The 17718-nt window shown below is 40.3% G+C and overlaps 1 protein-coding gene across 2 annotated transcripts in view; it reads left to right on the plus strand.

Moving 5' to 3' along the window:
* Positions 1–12612: 12612 nt before the first annotated feature.
* Positions 12613–17718, plus strand: part of MRPS35 (mitochondrial ribosomal protein S35) — a 55013-nt gene continuing 49907 nt past the window's right edge. Inside the window, exons 1-2 of one of the 2 annotated variants that reach the window (XM_032783982.2) lie at positions 12613–12785; positions 14660–14712. In XM_032783982.2, coding sequence (XP_032639873.1) covers positions 12635–12785; positions 14660–14712 — 204 coding nt within the window. In that variant the 5' untranslated portion in view covers positions 12613–12634. The other variant, XM_032783983.2, reaches the window with a different exon arrangement.

Below are 17718 nucleotides of genomic sequence, written 5' to 3' on the forward strand. Positions count from 1 at the left end.
AATGAATTTCAAGAAAGCAGACTTTAGCAAACTCACAGAGTTGGTAGGTCAGATCCCAGGGGAAGCAAGTCTAAAGGAAAAAACAGTTCAAGAGAGCTGGAAGTTTTTCCAGGAGACATTATTAAGGGCACAAAAGCAAACTGTCCCACTGCATAGGAAAGATAGGAAGTATGGCAAGAGACCACACGTTCTTAACCAGAAGATATTCAATGATCTAAAACTCAAAAAAGAGCCCTACAAAAACTGCAAACTAGGTCAATTTATAAAGGATGAATATAAACTAATAACACAACCATGTAGGGATAAAATTAGACCAACATACAAAATGAGATTAAACTAGCTAGAGACATAAAGAGTGACAAGAAAATATCTATAAATATGTTAGAAGCAAGAGGAAGACCAAGGATGGGATAAGCCCATTACTCAATGGGGGGGAACAATAACAGAAAATGTGGAAATGGCAGAAGTGCTAAATGACTTTTTTTCAGTTTTCACCAAAAAGTTTAATAGTGATTGGACAGCTAACAGAGCAAACACTGGTGAAAATGAGGTAGGATCACAGGCTAAAATAGGGAAAGAGCAAGTTAAAAATGACTTAGACAAGTTAGATGTATTCAAGTCTCCAGGGCCTGATGAAATGCATCTGACAATACTCAGATTTGTTACTGAGGAGATATCTGAGCCATTGATGATTATCTTCAAAAAATCATGGCAGATGGGAGAGATTCCAGTGGACTGGAAAAGGAAAACATAGTGCCCATCTATAAAGATAACAGACTAGTCAGCTTAATTTCAGCACCTGGAAAGATAACCAAGCAAATAATTAAGCAATCAGTTTGTAAACACCTAGAAGATAACAAGGTGATAAGTAACAGCATGGTTTTGTCAAGAACAAATTGTGTCAAACCAACCTAATAGTTTTCTTTGATAGGATAACAAAGCTTCTGGGTAGGGGGGAAGTGGTAGATGTGGTATATCTTGACTTTAATAAAGCTTTTGATACTGTCTTGCATGATCTTCTCATAAAACACTAGGAAATACAACTTAGATGGAGCTACTATAAGGTGGGTGCATAATTCGTTTGGAAGCCATTCCCACAGAGTAGTTATCAGTGGCTCACAGTCAAGCTGGAAGGGTATATCAAATGGGGTCCCGCAGGGATCGGTCTTAGGTCCAGTTTTGTTCAATATCTTCATAAATGATTTAGATAATGGCATAGAGAGTAAACTCATAAAGTTTGTGGATGATACCAAGCTGGGAAGGATTGCAAGTGCTTTGGAGGATAAGATTAAAATTCAAAATCATCTGGACAAACTGGAGAAATGGTCTAAGAAAATAGGATGAAATTCAATAAGGATAAATGCAAAGTACTCAACTTAGAAAGGAACAATCATTTGAACACATAAAAAATTGGAAATGCCTGCCTGTGAAGGAGTACTGCAGAAAGGGATCTGGGGGTCATAGTGGACTACAAGCTAAATATGAGTCGACAGTGTAATGCTGTTGCAAAAAAAGCAAACATCATCCTGGGATGTATTAGCAGGAGTGTTGTAAACAATACACGAGAAGTAATTCATCCACTCTCCTCCACGCTGATATAGCCTCAACTGAAATACTGTGTCCAGTTCTGGTGCCACATTTCAGAAAAGATGTGGACAAATTGGAGAAAGTCCAGAGGAAAGCAAAACAAAAATGATTACAGGTCTAGAAAACATGACCTGTGGGGAAAGATTGAAAAAACTGGGTTTGTTTAGTCTGGAGAAGAGAAGACTGAGAGGGGACATGATAACAGTTTTCAAGTACATAAAAGGTTGATATAAGCAAGAGGGAGAAAAAATGTTCTTGATAACCTCTGAGGATAGGACAAGTAGCAATGGGCTTAAATTGCAGCAAGGAAGGTTTAGGTTGGACATTAGGAAAAACTTCCTATCAGGGTAGTTAAAAACTGGAATAAATTGACTAGGGAGGTTATGGAATCTTCATCATTAGAGGCTTTTAAGAGCAGGTTAGATAGTCAGAGATGGTCAAGATCAGTGGTGGGCAACCTGCGACCCGCAGGCCACATGTGGCTCATCAGGGTGATATGATTGTGGGCTGCGAAACATTTTGCTGACATTGACCGTCCATAGGCACAGCCCCCCAGCTCCCAGTGGCCGCGGTTCACCATTCCCAGCCAATGGGAGCTGCGGGAAGTGGTGGGCCACAGGAACATGCAAGGAATTTGACTAGCATAAGGACTATAAGATCTAAACAGCATTGGAGTCAGTACTAGTTTCTTCTTTTTCTAGAGGTTATTTTAGCTAGCCTGAGTAAAAGGAGGAAATTCCAATCCCCTCTTTCAGAATCAGGATAGATTAATCTATTATGACTCTATTCCTGCATCAGGATCTACCAATATGGATCTGTGCTAGTGGGTCCTGATGCAGAATCTGGGCATAAATGCTTATTATTCCTGAACCCAGGAACATGATAGCTAGGAACTAGAAGAAAACTCAGCCTTTTTACTCTCCATGATTATAGACAGAATGCAGAAACAGTCTACCTGTCTCCTTTGAGGCTTGTAACAGAGATGGTGGCTCTTAAAGCTAGAAGGAGCCAGAAGACCCCACTCCAGGAACACTAGAATGAACAAAGATACAGGAAATCGCCAAAGCCAGAAGACAGGAAGCGGTCCTGGTGAATTAGTAGTTGGATGGGAAAAAAGACGTGTTCCTTTAAGGGCCCAGGATTAGGAGCCCTGTAGTGTACGGTGGGCAGAGGTCCTCTCTCTCCCAACCAACTGGGATCAGCCCTTTGAAGAAGGGCAGTTTATATGCTGCCTTCTCCCTCATAACAGGCAAGATGTTGGCAGGAGAAGGTAGCCAGAGCCAGAAGACTGAGATCCAGCTAGGAAGGGCTAGGAGAGTTGGCTTTGTGAAGAGCAGACCACGACAGAGGAAGAGCTCAGTGTGTGGTAGAAGAGCCAGAGATGAATATAAACTTTTGTGTTGCTGTAATAGGTTGTATTGTAGGACTTTGAGGATTATTTTTAACTGTTTCAATTATTTAAAAAACCCTAGGCAGGGGATGGTATTAGCCTCAAGAAAGACTGGGGAGCTCATAAGGGGCCCTGAAGAAGGGAAACAGAGAAAGGGCACTGTGGAGCCAATTCTGGCCAAAAGGAGGTGCTCAGGAGGCAGCTGCCCTGATACAAGGATCAATTTAATGAACACAGTTTATTCCAAGGGGAACATTCCAAAGCATGGTACAGAGTTCTAGCTGTAAGGCTTTCACTGATTTAAACAGCAGATAAAAACCTTAGACAACTCAAGGGGGGGAGAAATCTATCCCTTCAAGTTTTAACTTTTGCCTACTACTTTTTGTCTTGTGTTGCGTTCCCTTGTAATTTCTGAATTTTTCTAGTGCGGGGGGAGGGGAGGACATACTCAACAAAACCTGCAGCTCCAGGTCCATAATGGTTCCAAGAACTGTGTCTGCTGTTTCTGTCTGTTGCACCATTTCACTTAGTGTTTCATTACTTGTCTACTGTAGTTCTTCTACTATTTCCCATAATATCAATGATGGCTTGTTAGGACAAACCTAAATTAGGTGTATGCACTTCTTGCTTCTTTATGATGTATACAAACATTTTAAAAAGTCTTATAAAAATCTGTTAAATTAGAAATGAGGGTCTTCTCTAGGCAGGAATAATATGGCGATGTCAGAAGAGTCAATAAAGTGAAAGCTGAGTAATTAAAGGGAAGGTATTTTTAGTCACTGTTGAAACCTTTGCTTTTTTGTTTACACCTATTAAATTTAAATTATTACATATTTTGGATAAAGGAAGCTTAAATACAGATTAAACACTCTCATTAATACAACTAATAAATAATAATAATAATAAATTTTAGTAAGAATTAATTTTAGTAATTCTTAGAGCTCATAGGAAACATCCTTAAGTCTTCACAGTTTCTTCAGCAAAATCAGGAAAGACTCAACTTGACATTCCTGATTTTCTAAAGTAAAGAACACACAGGAAAAAAATTAACCTTTCAGGCCTGTCTTAAAGGGCACAAGCTCAAATTCTTGAAAATCCTTCATAAATCACCTTTAAGGGGGGAAATACACTGTTTCTGCTTTATGATTAATTAAACTTATGCCAGTTTTCCAATAAGTACAGACATTTTCCGTTTCCTCCACAATACTTTTACCAAGTACTTCAAGATCTGGTCATAGGTTGATCTGACTTGACTATCTCATATACTCAGGTCACACATGGTTTGACTTGACTTGTGTATTACAGGGTGAAATTCAACCTTTCTGCAGAGGACTTGCACAAGACCTATGTACTATCCCTAATCTGTGGTCTTTTTTAGATTCCACGGCCAGAAGGGACCATTGTGGTCATCTCATCTGACCTCCAGTATAACACAGGCCATAAAATTGTCCCCAAATAAAGAGGATAGTACTGGTGTATATGTCTGGTGTTAGCCCCACGTATTGGGTGGATTGCATCCAAAGAAAACAAATCTGAATAAGATGCTGGCAATTCACATAGTTTTTTTTCTAGAGTAAAACTACACTTCAGATAAATTATTTGCTAACAAGTAAATGCTATATTAAGGTCTTTGTGAGTGATCTGTAATATAACTATATATGCTTCTCTGTCCACTCTTAAGTAGTGTCATTCTATACACAATAGTTGTATTGTGATGACAATATTTAAATTGTCATTTCAACAGGCCGCTGACTTTTTGAGGAAGTGAGTTGTTATACTAAAGTTATACAAAATTAAGAAAATTTCATAACTGTTCATTTTTCTGACTTTGTATTTACATGCTAATTATGGGTATTTTGCTGTTCAGAGCCAAGCACAATGAAGCCCTGATCTTGATTGGTACTTTAATTACTCTTAGTGTAACAGTAGTTCCTAAAGTACCATATGCCAAAGTTTCTCATCGCACTCTTAAGGCCAAATCCTGCTTGCCTTACATCAATCCAACAGGACCCAAATGTCCCTTAATTAAAAGCTTGGGATTTGGCCCTTAATTTTTATTTTTAAATACTCTTTGGCAGCTTAATAGATTTTTTTATGTAATTAGTATGATATTTCATAAAAATCCATAATCTTAATATCCACATAAGAGAAATTATGAAGAAATGGTATGTATCAACAAAGGAATAATTCACATAAAGTGTGGGGGAAAGTCTCTGTTGACATCACTGTGTTATAGAAAGGGAAAGCAAGAATTACTGCTTGAAATATTGGATCTATTCTAATTGATGAAGAGATATCAGATGGCAGCAGTAGAGAGCTTTCAAATAATAAGAGACAATTTAAATTCTTGCACAGTGAACCTCAACTGTAATTTGATTCCTTGCTCCAATTATATTAAGTGTTCTAGCATTGTTTTATTGCGTTTGTTTAAATCATTAGTGATGCACTGGAGGAGAAGTATACTATTGTTGATACCATGGTGGCAACAAAATATCATTATTAAAATTGGACACATTACAAGTATATTTGAAGTAATTGAACAAAATATAATTACTGCTTCGGCACATTTTTTTATGAGAATTACATGTTTGTAACTGAGGAGAGACTTTGGCATTTAAAAGTAAAGGCAATAAGAACTTCTGCTTTTGATTTAAGGTTCTCATAAGGCTCTTTTCTGCATTCAATTTCCACCTGCAGTGCAACAAAGTCAAAATAACTCTTCTTAAAGAAACTGCAGTATAAATTAATATTTTAATCAGCACAGCTAATTATAAAAAGTGTAAACTACTTTTTAAATAACTTAACTCCTGCAATACCAGAGGCCATATTCCATACTTGCACCACTGGTACTACTCAAAGTCTGAAGCTGTAGTTTCCTCCACAGTGACTAATTAAAATGCCTCAACTCTAACCCTAAAGGGGCCAATTGCAGGGATAGGATGACTTAGTCTTAATGAATCCATTTCTGCCCTCTCTGTTTAGACTAACAAAGCCAGTTCTGATGATGCTTTTTGTGATATGGACAGCATCCACTAGGAGGTGTATCTAAATCTGAGCGTTCAGTTCATCTGGATGGGAGCCAGAGAGGACTATGTTTGACTTCTGGTTAACTAGTGTGGTATTGCAGAAGCTCTTTTGTTACTGGCTTGGTAAATCTAATTATAGAGTAAACCCATCAGTTTTGGACAATTGCCTGCCCTGATTCTTGCAGTCTGCCCTCAGCGTGGCATTCTCAGTGTGGTCAATCCCCGGGACCCAGTTACACCAAGTATTTTGATTTATTTTACAAAAGAAAAGTGCATGATTTAAGGTAATTTTAAAAGAAAATGAACACTATAGGCCCTGCCATTCAGCATGAATCTTTTCAATACTACATATAAAGTAACACACACTAAACACATGAAACAGGAACTGCAAGGTAACATTTAACACCTGCAGTTAGGAACTTGTTACATTACAGGCAGTGGAAACAATCAACAACAAAGAACCTCTTCTTGTGTTACCCTACAGAGGAAAGGAGAAATAAAATTGACAGTGACCTCTAATTAGGATTGCTTCCATCAGTTATTGAATATATAGCAGGATTTGAGAATTTTTGATGACCCTGAATAAAGCTATCTTAAGTTACTAGCAAGCTGGTGAAGTTGGTATCTTGTAAAGGCCAACTTGATTGACTGGTTAATATTTGTAAATTACAATGAATATCTATTAAGTATTATAAGTGTCAATAATTAACCTATGACTCAAACTTTTATACTCTAATGGCCCCCTTGTTTTTCTCTTCTTTTGCACAAACTGGTTGCAAAGAAATTTGGTTGTAGTTAATGTAAGTTGTTATCAATTATTGTATCTAATTCTTACGATTATATTCCAGACAAAAACTTCATTAAAATAGAATTAAGGTTGAGAGTATATATCAGTAATTTAGGGTAAACTACATTATGGGGACATTGTAATTATACTAAAACCAAGTATATTCAATTCAGAGAATTCACAGTTAAGGCTAAACTTAAAATAAATTCAAACATGACAAGGCATAGAAATGTACTTCTAGGGCACTCAAACAACCTTAACTGATCTGTAGTGACCACCTGTGAGAGCAAGGGGCAAAAGGGGAAAGAATCTAATGTGTCTTTAAAAATCAATTAAATCTAAATGACAAAGAATAATGGAGGAAGAAGGAAATGACCATTTATCCTAAATAAATAAAAACCAAAAATCTTCAGATGTAGTTTCTGCACAAGACTTCCATGAGCTTTAACTACATGGGAAATCTGAAGAATATGTGGCTGGGCAGAGTTAAGGTTGTTTGGGTGCATTAACTGTCCATCTGCTTTGTTTTGGGATAGACACAGCACCCCGTAATGTATTTTACCTTAAATTATTGATATGCAGTCTCAAACGTAATATAATTTTTTGTCTGACGATGTAAAGAAAGTGCTAGCCATGAGGTCTAGATTTTGGAATTTGTTTATTATTAACCTCGGGATGGGGGGTGAAACAGAAGTGGAAGCCTGAATGTAGAGAGGAATCTACATTCAGGGAAGATTAGCAGAAATGCTATGAAGATGACAAACACATCTGATGTTCATAGGTAAATACCACAAACTGAATCTAAGCATTAAAAATCTAGAGCAGAATAAAACAAAGAAATTAAAGATAAAAGGAAAATACTTACCAATCTCCATTTGTTGTTGACAGCTTCTGTAACAAGCAAACAGATTCAGCCCCAGGATTACTTTGAGACCTGCAGAGTGAATGGGTTTTCAAACAATGAGAAATAAGAGATGGCTGAAACATGTTGAAGATTTTCAGCAGAAAAAATTGACACTTTTGGGAACTCTCTTTGATAGAAACATGTTGAAAAACATCCAGCCATCCTCCTCTTTGTTGTCCCATGTGGCTCTGATTAATTTAGGGTGAAACTTTAATTCGGTATTGAACACCCACCTGGTGCACAGACCTTCTGCACAGGTGTGAATTTCATCCTTAGCCTACAATTTTCTGTTTAGCAGTAGATAATATATTCAGGGTTAATTTTTTGGTTTGGTACCTTTTGATTTCTTTAGGGATAGCACAACTCTTTCTACTTAGAGTTATAATGACTCAACTCTCTGAGGTGTTTCACATAATTAATAATCTATTCTCCATTACAATTTCCAGACTTCTTGCATCTAGTCATGTGCACATCTTTCTTGGGTTCCAGCGAAGAGTTGGGAGTTTTAAGAAGAAAGCTGGGGCTTACTACCAGTTTATGTCTTATGTTTCTAAAGCTCATGCTTTAGGGTTTCAGCCAGTCACTGGCAGCGGTCAGGAAGGGATCTCTCCCCAAAGAATTCTGGGAGTTTTATCTCCTTCTAAAGCTTAGAGATGGCCATGGCTGGACATGGGACATGGGGCAGGGTGAGTGAGGACTCTGAGGTGTACCAAGTATTCTTTCTCTCAGGGGTTTGGCTGGCTGGTTCTTGCTTACATGCTCAGGGTCAAAGTGATCATCATATGTAGGGTAGGAAGGAATTTCCCCCGGTCACATTAGCAGTGATGTTGTGGAGAAGGGTTCTCCTTACTCTGCAGAGTATGTGAGTGTGGGTCATTTGCCGGAATCATCTGAGAAATCCCACTTATCATTTCCTTGCTATTGTGGGGGCCTCGAAGACTGGTGCACTTTGATCCCTCCTAGTGTCTGCCTGTGGCACAGAAAGGTCTAGTCTCCTCTGGGACGTAATACGTTGGTCTCATTTTGGTTGTTGGGTTAAGTGTGCAGATGCTGGGGTGTGTTGGTGGCCTGTGATATACAGGTAGTCAGATTAGATGATCTAGTGGTCCTTCTGGCCTTAAACTCTATAATTCTATGATGACCTGTGTCAGGCTTTCATTAGTGATATTTTTACATGATATTTTTTTGGCAAATTAATATGTAGATCCTGGAGCAGGGGATCTCTGTGCCTCATGGTTTCTATGAGGTCTTTTGCTCAGTGAGTCTTTAATATACTAGCTGCAGGAACTGAGCTACTAAGCCAATAATTTCAGTAACCACCTGTGCCTTGAGATTAGCTCAGTGAGCTAGAAATAGTAGTGCGTGCTGTCACAGAGCTCATGTCTTGCCATCACAACCAGAGACCTCACAAAACTGTGCCTTGAAATGAGCCCCAGTTAGCTAGTTGTAATAAACCAATCACTTTACAGTGCCTGTTCCTTGATATCTGCAATATTGCTAACTCTCATAATCAGTGGTATTCTCAAGCTCCAGATTTCTGAGTTATGAAAATATGTGAGAACCCCACCTTTCACTCAGGAGAACCCCCCCCCCCAACACACACACAAGTTTATAATCTTTATGATTGTGGAGAAAAGCTTGAAAACATGACCCAACATAAGACCCAGAAACCAAAAGGCAAGGAAAGGATGTGAAATTTAGTTTTAAAAAAGTCTCATAAAAGCCAATCTCATGATTTGCATATGTGAGACTATCTATAGGAGTATAGATGAACACAAGTATAATTAGAGCCATAACCTGTAGGCAGCTGGCAGCCAAGCCTTCTATTCCTTGTGTATCTACTGATGTTCCTAGTTCAAGACCCCCCAAAACATGGGTTTTTTAGGAAATACATTGAAGGCACTTTTTATTTGTCATCTGGATTGTGAACCTCTTAGAGCAGGGGTTCTCAAACTGAGGCCTGGTCTACACTACGCGTTTAAACTGATTTTAGCAGCGTTAAACCGATTTAACGCTGCACCAGTACACACAATGAGGCCCTTTATATTGATATAAAGGGCTCTTTAAACAGGTTTCTGTACTCCTCCCCGATGAGAGGAGTAGCGCTGACATCAGTATCACCATATCGGATTAGGGTTAGTGTGGCCGCAAATCGAAGGTATTGGCCTCTGGGCGGTATCCCACAGTGCACCATTGTGACAGCTCTGGACAGCAATCCGAACTCAGATGCACTGGCCAGGTAAACAGGAAAAGCCCCGCGAACTTTTGAATTTCATTTCCTGTTTGCCCAGCATGGAGCTCTGATCAGCACAGGTGGCGATGCAGTCTGACCAAATCCAAAAAGGCTCCAGATGGCTGTATGGGAGATCTGGATCGGATCACTTCATGGGAACATCTGTTCTATCACAGCTCCTTACAGAGGACCAAATGAGAGCATTTCAAAAAATCTCCAGGCATGATAGAAGAGGCCACAGACATGCTGTGTGACACGCATACGCGAAGCCAAAGAATCAAATGGACGTCATGGAGGAGGACGGGGATTACTGAGCGGCTCCAGCTATCCCACCAGTCCCGCAGTCTCCGAAAGTATTTGCATTTTGCTGAGCCCAATGCTGGAGGGTCCAAACAATAGTCCAGCGTGTTTCAGGCTATATCTCGTTCAATGTACCCCTTCTTCCTCCCCACCCCCCCGGGAAAGAGAAAGGAAAAAAATTGTTCTTGATTTTTTTATATGTCACCCTATGTCTTACTGCATGCTGCGTGGTAGACGCGTGCTGTGGCAATGAAAAGCAGCATCCTCTCCTGCCCTCCCCTCCCCAATGGCAGACGGTCAATATGACTTGCACCGTTGTCATCATCAGACTGTGAGTGCTCCTGGCTGGCTCAGGTAAGTCGCCCAGGGGTCTGGTAAAATTAGGATGACTCCTTGTGTAACTCCCGGTATGATGCGACAGAGACGCCTGGTAACTGTCCTCATCATAGCAACTGGCGGAGGTCCATCAGCCCCCCCTTCATCCCCCCTTCATATTCTAAAGAAAAGATCTGTACTGCCTGGACTATACTATTATCAGCAGATGCTGCCGGCTCCTCTTCCCCTCCACCGTTTAGTCCTGGCCTGACTATCATACGCTGGAGGCTGCCTCCCCTGATTTTATCTCACTCATGAAGTCAGTGTTTCTTCTTCCTGCATTATTACTTATCACCACAAATGGGGGACACTGCCACGGTAACCCAGAAAGGTTGGGAAGAAGGGAAATCACCGGGTGGGTGTTGCTAGGGGCCCCCCCCCGTGAATGCATGCCAGCTCAATTCAGTTCTGCGGATCTGACATGGGCGGCTTGCTCTTGTTCTCTGTGCACTGTTCTCTTAGTTACTTAGCCCCATTTCTAGGCGGACTGACTCTATTTTTTAGATAAACATAAGGAGGATTGACTCAGGGCGTCATTCCCATTTTTCTTTTTCACCCTCGCTTGACCTCAAGCTCAGGCCAGGCCAGGAGCACCCATGGACAACAGCAGACGGTACAGAACGACTGATAACCATCATTCTCATCGCCAAATTTAACATGCACAGCGAGACGGTACAAAACAACTGGCGTAACATCTCTGCTACTGTGCAATTGGCAAATGACATCTGCTGTGTAGCACTGCAGTACCGCTTGTCAGCGGCATCCAGTACACCACACGGTGAAAGTGACAAAAGGCAAAAGGGGCCCATGGTGCCATCCTATGCGTCTGCAGGGCAATCCAGGGAAAAGGCGCGAAATGATTGTCTGCAGTTGCTTTCCGGGGATGAAGAATGAGTCATGACATTACCCAGAGATCACTTGCAACACTGTTTTTGCACCATCAAGCATTGGGATCTCAACCCAGAATTCCAATGGGCGGAGGAGACTGCGGGAACTATGGGATAGCTACGGGATAGCTACCCACAGTGCAACGCTCCGGAAATCGATGCTAGCCTCGGACCATGGATGCACACCGCCGAATTAATGTGCTTAGTGTGGCTGCGTGCACTCGACTTTATACAATCTGTTTTACAAAACTGGTTTATTCAAATCGGAATAATCTCGTAGTGTAGACATACCCTGGGAGTTGGGACTTCTCAGGGGATCACGAAGTTATTACATGGGGGGGTCACTAGCTGTCAACCTCCACCCCAAACTGCACTTTGTCTCTAGCATTTATAATGGTGTTAAATATATTAAAAAGTGTTTTTAATTTATGGGGGGGGGGTCGCACTCAGAGGCTTGCTATGTGAAAGGGGTCACCAGTACAAAAGTTTGAGAGCCACTGTCTTAGAATACTCTTGGGCTATGTTTTCAAGCTTTCTCACACAACTGTGACGCCTAAAAAATTACTTAAAAAAACAAAACCACAAAAACAGAGATTCTCCCGCAATCACATGAATGCAGGAGTTGGGGTTTCAAGAAAAACAAACATTGCAAGAGCCGTGATAAGAGCGGACTGGCAAAGGTGGGGTGCAGCTACGTATGTTTAATGATGTCTGGCAAGATCAGCAGTTTGCCACTTACTGAATAAGGCACCACTTTGCTCCTCTACCTCCTTTTCATCCTGCTTTTAAGATAATCCTTTGCTGCCAGTCACCATTTGTTTGGTTTCTGCTCTACAGGTGTTAGAGTTAAAAATTCATTATTGCTGCTGGGATTTATCACTCCTCTCTCCCTCTCAAAGCACCCACATGGATTTTCCACGACAGAAGCAGCCACGCTCTCAGCGCAGGCTGCTCTGCGAGTTCCCCAGCCACTAAAGCAAGAGCGGCGCGAGCTCCTCCTGCCACACGGGCGGGCGCACGCGAAGAGCCCCACCCCCTCCCCAGACCGAGCGCGCGCGGGGAATCTCATCCTTCGCCTAATCGGTTTGGCCGAAAGCGGCTACCGTGAGCCGTCTGAAGTGCGCGTGCGTGAGCCGCAAAGTAGCATGGTGGCCGCCAGTAGCTGCCTGTTCTGCGCCCGCCCGATGCTGCCCCGGCTTTGCGCGGGCCTGGCCGCAGGGCCCAGGTCGCTCCTCCAGGCATCGGCTTATTCCACCGCGCTGGTTGTGGGGAGCGGGGGGCCCAGCCCGCGCGAAGGTGAGACCCGCCCCATCGTTGGGGCTCTAAGGAGGGGCTCTGTGTAGCGCGTCTCTGCTGGGGGGTTTGTTTTGTTCTTTGACAGGAAAAATAAATGCAACAAGCAGCATAAATACAGTAAACTCCCATAAAGTTAAGCTTGTGCGTAACAGACTTACTTTCTTTTCAGTGTGGTATTGCCTCTGAATTCCCTGGGTCTGTAATGCTTGGTTTTGGGCTAATCACCCCTGCTACGCTTCTCTATCAGTATACCTGTACATGGGCTCAACGCCATCCTAACCCAGCCCTTTATCCGTAAATAGGGTTGGCAAGTTGTTAACACTACATTTTTATGTGGATTAGACAAATAAACCTTAAACACTTGCAATTGATGTTACCTGGCAGGTGCTCAAATACTATAGGGAAGATTTTTTTGCAATTTGTCCAAAGCTATGAAAGTAGATTTTGTTATAGTCGTCATATCTTTGGTCTGATGTTGACTGCTTTGGCTGTGAGCGTTCCATATATTTTGTCACTGTTGCTTCACAAATTGTCATCAGGATATACCAATTGTTAATAAGGTCAGACTTCCACTCATGAATCAAACTTTGTATGTGTTAGCTTCTGTGCATGTAAATATCTACTCTTGGGAGAGTAGGATCTTAGTAGGTAGTACAGAAAACTAGTTTATCACATACATATTGCAAGGATTGATGCAGGTTACAAGATCTAATTCAGTATTGCCATGAGTGGATAGAAATTAATTGACTTGAGTGGAATTGGGGATACACCAGAGCTGAATTTGTCCTAACATCATTAGAGTGCTTAAAGATCTGCTAAATTACTGCTAATGTATGATTTTATTTGCTATATTGATTTTATCTCATTAAAAATTCTATTCTTGAAATACAAGCTGAAGAACAAGAGGTTGGTGTTTCTTTTTGCCATTTTTAAAATTTAAATGTCCAGACAAGACTCTGAAAATGTACCAGTATGAAAGATGGTTGGGCTGGGGAGGAAGTTAGCAAGAGAGGTCCATAGTCAGTTTCCTGTTGAGAAGTCATTCTCTAGATGGTAGGTGTCTGGTAAATTTGAAACTCCTTCCTCGTTCTGGCAGCTCAAAGTGAAAACTCCACTCTTTCCCCACTTTCCTTGCCAGTCCCCATTGCTGTGTTGTGGGACTGGGTGTATTTGTGTAAAACTGACATTCTTTAGATTGTTGTATGCAGTGTTGTTGTAGCTATGTTGGTCTCAGAATATTAGATACACAGGGTGGGTGAAATAATATCTCTCACTTGAGCAGCTACTGTTCATGAGAGAGATGAGTTTACACCAGACCTGAGAAAGAGACCCGTGTCATCTTGTCTCTCACCAGCAGAAGTTGGTCAAGTGAAAGAGTTTCACAATTGCCAACCCAGAGGTGAAACTCAAGTGTCTTGTTCATTTTACTATGTTGCTCATAGCTTTCGTGAACAGCAACAGCACTAGAGTTGTCCTCAGACTCTGGAAGACAGCACTGTATTAATTTACGTTTGAAAGGTTATCTCTGCAAATGCATGGGCTCTGCGTAAAGGCTAGAAATTTAGCTCTTTAAAGGAGAGCTTCAGTTCTGCAGAAACTGATGGCTGAGGTTGCTCTTTTCCACAGAGAGCTTCCTTCCCACCGCTGACAAGTGACGTGTGATTTTTTTTTAATAGTCCTGATCTGAAAGCCAGTTCTTGTCATTGTTTTTTAATCTAACTAGAACAATTAATTCTGCAGGTTGGATTTACCATTTAGTTTTACTGTTGTCTTGAGATGCCATGGAATGATGAGGCAAAGTAAAAATTGTTGAATGTGCAAGTTTTTAGCAATGCTGTTTTAAGTCTTACTGAAGATACTGCTTTATCTTGCAGTTGCAGCGTCGAGAAGAAGCAGGACATCACAAATTGCAAGAAATAGAAGAGTGGTAAAAAATAAAAATATTTGCAACTACCTTATCTGCAAGACTTTGAAGAGTGTTTACTGCATATTTTAGTAATTTGTCCATTAACCCTCCCTGTCCCAAGAAGCTTACAGTCCAACCATAAGACAACAGATGGATCCAGATAGTCATGGGAATACAAAGAAATGATGAGATGCTGTTGGTCAGCATGACAGGCAGCAGTTTCAGCACACCAGCAACCTACCCGTTGTCAAGGCTTTTGTAGGCATTGTGGCAAAGAGTTTTAAGGAAGGATTTGAAGGAGAAAAATGAAATGGCTTTGTGTATGTTAGGGAGGGTGGATTGATTTAAATCAGTGACTTAAATTACCAGCTTTAATTGCGATTTAAATCAACAAACAGATTTAAATGGTTTTTTTAGTCTTGTTTTGCATCTGTACTTTTAGTTTTTTCCTAAAGAAAGATTAATTCTCATTGGTTGGTAATCTTTAAAACATGTTGACTTGGAACTAAATATAGCCTTGAAACTAAATTTGATGTTTCTTTTTGTTAACCAGGAGGATATGCCATATTAATACACATTTATTTAAGTCATAGTTTATATCTATTCAGAATTTTAATTTTTACTCAGTAGATGAATGTTTTACTTATGATTTGTGTCAAGTTTCTTTTGAAAAATTAACTAAAATTGCATAAAACAGTATTTTAAAATTTATTTTAGTTAAATAAAACTACCTGAAATGTGCAGGATGCATAAGAAAAAATTTATCAAAACATGATTTTTTGCATTTAAAACTAACTAATTTATTAAACAACATGTGAATTGAATGATTGTTTCTGGTCACCATTTTCCTTCAGAATTTTAGAACTAGTGGACCTCATTCTTGCACACTTAGTTTTTATGTACAGATTGGAAGAGGAAGACACGTATTCCTACATTTTGAACTCCCAGTTGGTTTCTTAACTTTGAATGCACTAGTAATTGAACAGAACTAGTTGAATAAATGAAAATGAAGAAAATATATAATTTTGCATCTGCAAAAGAGTCTACTTTTGTCAAAAACTGGTTTAACGTTTCAACTAACTCTTGGTTACAGTTTAGTCCATGTCTTCCACCAGTCCAGTGGTTTAACTTTCTTTTAAGACTTTGGCAGAAAAGATGTACTGCCTCATAATATTTGTTTAGTTTAATTAAATGATTTCAATAGGTTATAATAAACTTAGACCTTAAAACATATTTTTATAATTTCAAATGTAATTTTAAATAAGCTGATTTAAAAAAAACAAACCTGTTTTAATTTTAAAAATCTTATTTACATATTACACATACACACATTTTTATCCATCCTGTCTTATAGAAAGTTCCTCCTAAGCATGAAAGGCAGCATGAGAGAGAAATTTTAGGTGCTTGCTTCAAAAATTTAACAAGCAGGCAATGGAGGCTGGCATCGTGGACCATTATAAGATAAGAGTTGATCTTTAGACACTATGGGCAAGTCTGCACTATAGAGGAAAGTCTATCTAAGCTACATAAGTTCAGTTACATTAGTAAGGTAACTCAAGTCGACATAGCTTAGCGTGGGGTCCACACTATGCTATGTTGACGGGAGAGCGATCTGTGGTTGATTTAGCAAGTCTTCACCAGTGGATTGATCACCACAGCATCAATCCGCTGGCAAGTGGATACAAACCCTGAATGTGCGATAATAGGTAGTGGGGATAAGCCATGAAGGGCTTTGAAAGTGTTTGGTGCGGTACAGAAAAGGCAGTCCATGGAGAGATGCAGAGAGGGGTGATATGGTCAAAGCGACAGGGTAGAAAAATACAGTTTGTAGCAACATTCTGAATGGCCATTAGTGTGGAAAGATTGCATTTGTCAAGGCCATAGAGAAAGAGGTTGCAGTAATCAAGATGGGAGCCTGGATGGGGGTTTAACTGTGTGAATGGATGGGAAGGGATGTATCTTAGAGATGTTATGCTGAGGCCAAGCATCGCCAACTTCAGGTCCTCAGAGTTAAGGTTACACTTAAAAGAAACCCATATATGTTGAAGTGTGGCCTTGACTCTTGAGTTTTCTGCATTTGCAATACTTGATTTTAGGATAATTACATCAACTATCATGGCTTTGACACTAAACTGCTATGCATACTCTCAACATTAACTCTGTCTGAGTGGGCTTTTTGTCTGGGACTCTCCTGTGTGGGTTTTTTTGGTCACTCAACAAGAAATTCAAGGGGAATGCATTATTTCTGATTATTTGAATGAAAATATATATATACACACACACTTTTAAGGGCAGATTCAGTGCCACACAAAAGGAGCCAGAGCACAGCAGCCAGTTAAGCTGAATCTACAGCTGCTTTGTAATAGCACAGCAGTGCAAAGTGGCCAAAACACTGGTGAATCTCACTCTAAACCAATTGAGTTATTGGTTTAAAGGGTTGTGTTAGTACGATATGTGGTATGTGCAGTGGTGGGATAGAGCTCAGTCTGAGGCCCAGTTTGACTGTTCTTTAAAAGTTGCTTGTCTTGCTCTCTCGTCAGTACTCTCTTTGCTCAGTGAAGATGAAGCATCAGTGCCATGGGGGTCTTCCAAGCCCTAAAACCCAAGCTATATTTAAGTTGTTAAACTTTTGAAGAACAGTGACAGTTGTGTCAAACATTCTCACTGGTAGATTGCTTGGCACATGTCCAGTCTCCCTCATACCACTGAATCATTACAACTAGTAGCTGTAGAATAAAAACTATCTGTAGATTCCTGTGGTGATGGCTTATGGTTATCTCTGTCACATTGGCCCTGCTTGTGTTACATTATCCAGTTTAATTGCTTCTTAAAATCCTTAAACTAACAGATAATTCTATGCTCAAAGGCTATGTCTACACTACAGGATAAATTCGAATTAGCTTAAACTGATTTTATAAAACAGATACTATAGAGTCGATTGTACGCGTCCACACTAGGCACATTAATTCGGTGGTGTGCGTCCATGGTCCGAGGCTAGCGTCGATTTCTGGAGCGGTGCACTGTGGG

Source organism: Chelonoidis abingdonii, chromosome 1 (assembly GCF_003597395.2).
Source record: "Chelonoidis abingdonii isolate Lonesome George chromosome 1, CheloAbing_2.0, whole genome shotgun sequence".
In the NCBI taxonomy this organism is placed as follows: domain Eukaryota; kingdom Metazoa; phylum Chordata; order Testudines; family Testudinidae; genus Chelonoidis; species Chelonoidis abingdonii.